Here is an 8,798-nt window from a genome sequence, read left to right as displayed (position 1 = left end):
CCCAAAATGGCTAGCCAGAAGTTATTATTTGGGTTCCTTGATCCTGTATAAGTACCCAAGATCTACCCAGCGAATAACCGATGTGGGACTAAACACACGCCCGCACGGGTCCTCACAGTGATACTGTAGGCAAATTTGCCAGAAGGAAAGTTCTGTAGATTAGTACATTTTTAAAAGGCAATATAATTCATTCATTCTATTATCAAAGTCCTGTGTAACTATTAATGATTGTTTTGCTGAAGCTGGACTCTCTCTCTCTGTCTCTCACTCTCACTCATATGCATTAGAGGTGAAGACCTAAAGTCCATGGAAGCAACAAATTAAAAGCTCTCTCTTGATTCAACCAATTATATGAATATAGACATATAATCAGGCTAGCTTGAAAAGGTGCCCGTATGTAAAATATTCAATTTTCTGAAATGTAATGAGTTTGCAATACAAAAAAAAATTAACCCTCTTTGAAGGTTAAGAAATGCAATCCATCATCAAATCTCCCGTCTTTAAAACTAACTGCAAGTTTGACAACTATATCACTTGGATGATATTGGTTTGGTTCTCTGTATTGCTAACAAAGTTGTCAAAAAGAAGAACAAAGAATCGATAGAATATGCCTTGAAGTAGAGATCTTCAAAATAAAAAACCAAGTATCTTGAGAATCAAATCCAAATATGAGAAGGAAATTATTGGTCTTCTTAGCTTCAAATGAAATGTGCAGAAGATATACATGTCAACCGTTTCATGCAAAGCTAACAGGACTTAGAAAACCAAATAGCATTGGAAGATTATCAGGACAACTGCTTGATGAATGCAAGGCATAGAAAAGCTTGCACAAAGATCCTAAAACTAATACAGATTCTTGCATAAAGATCCTTCTACATTATGTTCACATCTTAATTTTCTGATTTTTTTTATACAGAAAGAAGCAATCTGCAGATCCATTACGTTTAACAGCATGAGACTGAAAACTAAAACCCAATTTTGAAATTTACTGTCGTATATAGTGGATTACTTATCCCAGTTTTGAATATACAGTGGATAAATCATTATCTCATTGGTGTTAGATTTTGCTATGCCAATAAATCAACATATGATTTAATTATTGATGACAATAAATTTATGGAAAATCATATTCTAGATAAACAAAAATTTAGAAGACAAGAATTTGCTAGGTCAAGTGATTATGGCTGTTTTCAGGTTTACTTTGTGTATGCTTTAGGTTTAACTGTAGACTCAATTTATAGTAGTAGTGGTTTTCAGATACTTCAGCACGTTACCATTTTCCATCTTAGAAAAAAATTAGAAAACACAATTAGATCACTTGACTGTGAACAAGTTCCTTTCATACTAAATTTTACCATTAATTAAGTATAGAGATCAAAACCCATATAAAGGTATTTGCTAAGTTTCAGCTTAGCAACATCATTCAATGAAAGTAAAGAATGCTTTGTATGATGTTTATTGTTCTGAAGGCCTAATATAATCAAATAAAAGGGCTTCTTTCAATTGTAATTTGTATTTATGCCCTCATTTGGAATCATTCTTAATTCTTTTTTGGTCAACTATTGAAAGATTTTAGAATTCAGCACAACAAAGCCACCTAACAATCAATATCGTTTCTCTCACCAACAATTCTCTAAAAGAGTTAATCCAACTGTTCTATTCTATGCAATCAATCATGATACGTCCTTTGACGAGCCACCTTCGCGTATTGAATCATTCAACGGCGGCTTGTCATATCAGCCACATGCTGATTTCAAAATGTCAAAGTACGTATATCATCTTCGATGTTGGACTAGCACTCCGAAGAAGAATATTACGAACCTTCTCATGTATGCCGAAGTCTATTTAAACTTCTACCTATCCCTACTTGGATCACTTAAAACTTTTGTGTCCCCAAAGTAGTTCCCTTATTGTTGATCAGCAACTGCTCAACAATCATGCAAAAATCAAAATCCATCAGTCAGATACAGGCCCCAACCTATGGAAACCTAATCACTATTCTCAGCATTGATGGAGGAGGAATTAAAGGAATCATCCCTGCAACTATTCTTACATTTCTAGAATCAGAACTTCAGGTATTAACCATATAAATGCTCATAGATAATTTTATTAAATCTTCAGTTTCCTAGAAATTAAGATACACCTAATAATTAGATAATTGTTGCTGATTCATCATTTCTTTCTTATTTTCTACTTTCTTTGTTTCTTAGATCTAGTTATCCATTTGTTATGCTAGTGTTAGATTTTAGAGGCAGTTTTCCTAATTTTTTCTATAGTTTTTTTGTTTTATGATTATATTTTTCTAGTTTACAAAATCTTATGCATGCCGAAGATACTTCTATGATATTCATAGATCAGTCAAACATGTTATACAGATCATCTTTTTCAAGCAGTGATTTTCCTTATTAAAAATTGAGAACATTTCTAATTTTTCTAACTTCCAGCCAAAGTTTTTCTTAATGTCCTCTTCGTTACAAAAGCATATTTTGAACAGTGTCAAAACAAAAAATTAGTTCTCAGGAGATTATTTTCACTTATTAGAATTTTTATTCTTGACATAATGATTGCTCAGTTTGCAGCTTAAGTGAGAAATCTTTTAGCTAGCGGAGCTAATATGCACCGGTATCATATGGCTTTTTTGCTTCTTCGATGCTTATAAATGCATAGAAAACTGTAAATGGTTGAAATTTCTTTTTATAATCCAACATGTAAATTGTGTGTTTTCCATAAACTTGAGAATTCAAGATCTATTTTCAGTAACACGTTCTTTATCCATCATTTTCCACCTTTTATTCTTTTTCTGCCAAATTGTCTCATTATAATTAACTAACAGTTCTCTCTAAAATATTTTGATTGATTTTTTTCCTTACAAAAAGGGAGGGAAAACAAGATTCTGATGGACAAAATAAATCAAATTATAACCTTCCTCGTCACAATCCACAAGTAGATTCCTGTCTGACATCTCAACTAAATTTCATGCAAACTCACCTAACATTCAACATAGTACGTTTTACCTACAATTGTTAAAAAAAGAAAATTTCATGATTCATTATCCTGACAGAAGTTAGTGGATCATATATTACCAACCAATTGTCAAACGTTGGTATAAAGATATTGTTCAAGGAATTGTTCTTCAATATCAACAGCACATAGCAAAGAATCATGTTAAGAAATCAAATAGAAAGTGATCATTCTCCTTAGCTGCTTGTACCATCTCTCTATATCTGTTTTTTCGTGGTGAGATCAGTTAGATATCTCATTTCTAATATAATTTTCTTTTTTTCATGCGTTTTGAGAAGAAACTGGATGGCGAAGATGCTAGACTTGCAGACTACTTTGATGTGATTGCCGGGACAAGCACTGGGGGTCTTGTGACGGCCATGTTGACTGCACCAAACGAAGAAAATCGCCCCATGTTCGCTGCAAAGGACATCAAGGACTTTTACGTGAAACATTCCCCCAAGATCTTCCCACAATGCGGGTCAGTAATCATATCGCGTAATTTTGGGTAACTTCGGACACACTTGAAAGCTTAAAGGAACTATTTCTTGAAATGATCGGTTTTCTCTCCTTTCTTTTTTCTTGAAATTCTTAGAGGGCCATTAGGCCAAGCAGCAAAGATACTAAGAGCTATCTCAGGGCCCCGGTATAATGGCAAATACCTTCATGAGATTGTGCGGAGAAAACTAGGGAATACCAAGCTTCGTCAGACATTGATCAATGTGGTCATCCCAACATTCGATATCAAGCGGCTCCAGCCGACCATATTCTCCTCCTACGAGGTCTCCCTCCCTCCCTCTCTCTCTCTCTCTCTCTCTCTCTCTCTCTCTCTCTCTCTCTCTCTCTCTGTGGTTCTCTTGCACGTTTTTGACACCGAAAAACTTCAGTGCTATGAACATCGTAAGCTCTTTTTTCTTTTCGTGAATTATTATTCTTTTGAGAAAATGAAATATGAACTATTATATTGTAGTTGTGGATAACAGCGCAAGGTTCTTCCTTTTTTTTTTCTCTTTTTTCCTTATCATCTGTAGTTGTGGACGTAAAATTTAGATAAAACATCAAAATATTTAAATGAAAGAGAAATTGTAAATTATATAATTCAATTATAGTTCTAATTTTTAAATATTTAAAAAAATATATGCGAGACTTTGTGCTAGCATGTGTTTAGTCATACATAGATTGTGCACAGGGGAAGTTTAGGGTAGTTATATAAAGCTAAAGAATCTAAATAATGCTCTCTTTCTAATCTTTTTGGGTAATATCTTGCATCATTATAAATAGTATCAAAATAGACCTGATCCATAATCCACGTAGATTAAAAGACACCGGTCATTTGAGGGCTAACAACAAGCCAATTGTTGTATTTATGATTTGATTTGGATCTTTTAGCCTAGCAAGGATCTTAGAGCTTAAATAGATGGAGTATGTTAGAGCCCGTGTCTTTAGTCCCATAACGCTTATGAATCGGAAAAATTTTGAATATTTATACAAAATCAAAGAATTCAAGTAATATCTTCTGACTTGTCTTTTTGGATGAGATCTAACGTACTAGAAAGATCTTGATTACCTATATAAGCCTTAGACATATATATATATATATATAACCTCCCATCTAGCTTTTTTCCAAAATATTAAATTTCAACAAATAATACATCCTCAAGGGGAATACAATCAGGATTGCTCCAAAGTTGTTCAAAGCCGGTTGCTGTTATCTAAAAAGAATGGAATCCAGAGTTTTGGCGAGCCATGGAGCAAATTAGATATGGACTCCTAGAGTAGTTTAGCAGTTAGTCTTTCATGTTTGCTTTTGAGATGTTTTACCTTAAAAGCAATGTATTCTGATACTAAAAATTGCATTTATGTTGTAACTTTTTTCTTTAATAAATTCGGGTAAGTTTCATCAAAAAGAAAATTAGTATTAAGTAAAGGCGTAAACATGTTTTTAAATTTCTCTCAAAAAATAGACGTGCTGACAAAAACCACAAGTCTGCTCATGAGCTAACTAGCGTAAACTATAAATGACAAAGTGCCATCATGCCAATGAAATGTTGATAGAAAGATAACTGGTTTCATGCTTCTGCTTTTTCCGTTAGTTGTTTTAAATCCACTATATCAAATTTTAATATCTTTGAGATGCTCCAATTGTTAAAATCTCTCTGGCTTCCTTCTTATCTTACAGGTTAAGAACAACAGCTCTCTGGATGCTCTGCTTTCTGATATTTGCATTGGCACTTCTGCAGCTCCTACTTACCTTCCATCTTACTTCTTTCAAACAAAAGACTCAGATGGAAGTGTGAGGGAATTTAATCTTATTGATGGAGGTGTAGCTGCTAATAATCCGGTAAAATAATATGTTCCTTACCAACATGATTAGCTTATGAAGTGATTGTAGGTAATCAGTTAAAATCACCAATTATCCCAAAAGCTTAAGTTGATAGGATAAGGTATATTAATTTATATATTTTATATTTTCTTTCACTCGCCATCATATGTGGGCCGGAGTTTTCTTTAATGGGTGAGCCCAACATGTAAAATTTTTAATAATGAGGTTAAAGAGTGCGGAGACAGGGTTCGAACCCAGAACCGCTGCTTTGATCCCATGTTTAAAATCACCAATTGTCCCAAAAGTTTAATTTAATAGGATGAGATAGATTTTTTTATATATTTTATATTTTGTTACAAAAGAAGTTATCCATCTGTTGTTGTTTTACAGGCTTTAGTTGCTATGGGAGAAGTAACTGTCACGCCCCAAATCCGGATCATGACACGGCCGTGCTATTGCTATCTTATGCACACAATAACACGAAGCCACATAAAATTTCATAATAAAAATAAATAGTTTCATTTACTAATATCATAACATTGTTCATGAAGTTGGAACAGTACAGAGCTTCTAAAATCTGATTATTACATAACATTTTCAATTACCCCAACCCTGAATAACATCAAGCTCCCCGCTCCTAGTGGTCTTAATCATCTGTAGGAAAAAAATAGATAAAAAGGTATGAGCTACACAGCTCAGTAAGTAACCAGGTACTATCTTATTGGATCAAGTACAATTATGCCAATGCAGTGATTAAAATAAAACATTTTATAGATGATATACACAAATCAGGTCATAAAGTAATGCATGTTCTATCCATAAAAGTTCATAATCATGATAATGCAAGTCATATAAAAATATTGCCATTTATCCATTGTAGCTGAATTTGATTCTTTTATAGCAATTGTATGCCATGGCTTGATGTTACCAAGAAAAAATATGTCATGGCTTGACAACAATAAGTTGACTCTGTTCTCAGCAGAATTCAATAACGTATGAACGTAGTATCAATGTTTCTTTTTTAAAAGTTTATCATCAATGATTCTGTTAAATACGCTAGTGTGTAGTACCAAGCGCAACAATTGTGTCAATGATGTATGCAACCTGGTTTATGTTGAATGCATTTATTTAAGTGAAAAAAGATACCTAGTTTATAAGATAGAAATATGAAGTAATTCTTTTTTCTGACAAAATATGAAGTGAAAAACTTCGCCCATTCTATATTAGAAAATTAAAGATTAAAGATAAATATGAGGCAATTTTCGGAGTCTTATTGTCAAAACAGGCTTGGTGTTAACTCTATGATTCCCTTCATCTGTGATTATTTCAAATGAAAACAATTTGTGAAGGGGAAGGACAAGCCATTCAATTTCTAATTCAATTGTAAGTAGACATTTGCAATACTTTTGAATACCAAACTATCATCCGTCACCTAAAATACTTGTTTCCTGTTAAAAAATGTTCAACATACACATTGATAAAGCACTACAAAAAGGACATGAAGCACAGCAAAAAGGACATGATGGTGTTTTTAGAGAACCATATAAAAGCTGTGCATCCATCCAGAAAATTTGCTTAAAATTTCAAATTATTCATAAGATAACTGTAACCACCTAGGATATCATTCGAAAAGGCTAAGAAGGCATGATTTGGGTTTTTCAGCTCTACATAAGTATCCAAAATCTATCTTATACATGGCCAATATGGGAGTAAATGCATGCCCTCACGACAAGCAAAACGATGTAAATATATTCACAAGTACTACAAATCCAATTATAAACATCACAATCAGCATGTGGTCAATCCAAATAGGCTCGTTTTGCAGTATGCGCTAGTTTACATGAACCTACATAGACCTTATCAACAAAGACTAGCCAAAAAATATAATTTAGTTTCTTAGCTTTGTATAAGTATGCAGGATCTACCCAATTTATAGCAAATGCGGGACACCACAATCCCATATGGATCCTATGTACCCCTTCTCTCTTGTTTAAACTTTGATGTCCTTGCTAGAATAAGGGTCTAAATTTATTCCAATCTATTCGCAAGTATCATAAATCCGATCACAAATACTATGATTAGCCTGTGGTCAGCCTATATGGACTCATGTTGTAATGTCCTCTAGTCTACATGAGCCATGAGCCAAGTCCACTCTGACACTATTTCTATAACAATTCAGAGCCTTACTTAAAAAGGCTAAGTGAAGCAATTATTTGGATTTCTTTATACTATATATGTCACGCCCCGAGCCCGAGGTGCGGCAGACGCCGCACGCTCGCACGGCGGGCCGCACAGGTGTGCAAGGTATCGGAACATATCGGAGCAAATACAAATGTTCAAACCTATTTGAGGGTAAATCACAGATGCTTAAAATTGACATAAATAATTAAAGTCATTCAAAAGCAGTCTTACAAAATTTCAAAATAATATTTGTTGACGTAACTCAAATACTCTAATCAATCTAACTAGAATGCTAATAACTGATGGAATCATCGAAAAATCTAACGCACTCCCCAATCCCGTGCGATCAAGCCTCCGGATCTGAAAAACAGAAAAAATAAAATAATGAGCTACACTAGCCCAGTAAGCAACAAAATACCCCAAAGTGGGGTCAGAGCATATCAAATCAAAATACAGGATAATGACTAGAATAAATCATAAATAACATCGTTTTACTGTTTTCAAAACTTATTATCATTTTTTTAAAAACTCTGATACCATAATCTCAACATGATAGACTACGGCCACGTAACCCAGTGGCATGGGTTGCACAAGGTGCCAAATCCACTATTTTTATCCACCGATGGCAGCCGGTGTTGCACAAAAGTGCCAAATCCACTATTTTTATCCACCGATGGCAACCGGTGTTGCACAAAAGTGCCAAATCCACTATATTTACCCACCGATGGCAGCCGGTGTCCAAATCCACTATTCTAGTCACCGGTGGTGCGGTGTCGAAACCAATTTCTCACATATTACAAGTCGACAGGTCCAACGTATAATTCCCATTAGCAGGGCCAGAACAGAACAGAACAGATCATAGCAATGCTGAGAATGCATATATATATATATATATAATGGATTTCATAAATTACCCAGTCATAGTTTATAGATTTCAAAGCATATAACATAATTTTCAAATAAAATTTAATATGCCAGACCCATTTTACTACATACAAAACATATTTCGAAATTTAATCCACTAATAATTATTTTACCAAATAATTTCGAAAATGCACTTTGAAGCATTAAGTTACTTACCTCTTCTCGCTTAATCCCTACTTCAGATAGGCGGATCAGGTTCACCTGTTTAAATTTAATTAATTCCTTGTTAATTTCAGAGCTAAGCAAAATCTAGAAAAAATACTACTGAGCACGGCCCAACAGGGCCTAGAGTTGGTCTATAATGAACATGGCCCAATAGGGCCCACATCGGACACGGCCCAGTGGGCCCGCATAGACTCGGCCCAATAGG

General features: G+C 34.2%; 1 protein-coding gene across 1 annotated transcript; it reads left to right on the top strand.

The window, feature by feature from the left end:
* The first annotated feature begins 1,743 nt into the window (after positions 1 to 1,743).
* LOC120105650 (patatin-like protein 2) lies at positions 1,744 to 8,798 on the top strand. The gene is made up of 5 exons (XM_088701319.2): positions 1,744 to 2,075; positions 3,300 to 3,481; positions 3,596 to 3,782; positions 5,180 to 5,341; positions 5,714 to 8,798. The coding sequence occupies exons 1-5, from the start codon at positions 1,938 to 1,940 to the stop codon at positions 5,837 to 5,839; spliced, it is 795 nt and encodes a 264-aa protein (XP_088557445.2). The 5' UTR covers positions 1,744 to 1,937; the 3' UTR covers positions 5,840 to 8,798.

This window comes from Phoenix dactylifera, chromosome 7 (assembly GCF_051530095.1).
Source record: "Phoenix dactylifera cultivar Ajwa chromosome 7, Ajwa_hap1_PhDact_Kaust_v1.1, whole genome shotgun sequence".
In the NCBI taxonomy this organism is placed as follows: Eukaryota; Viridiplantae; Streptophyta; class Magnoliopsida; order Arecales; family Arecaceae; genus Phoenix; species Phoenix dactylifera.
The sequence above is the reverse complement of the archived record's forward strand: the minus strand, read 5'-3'. Positions and strand labels throughout refer to the sequence as shown.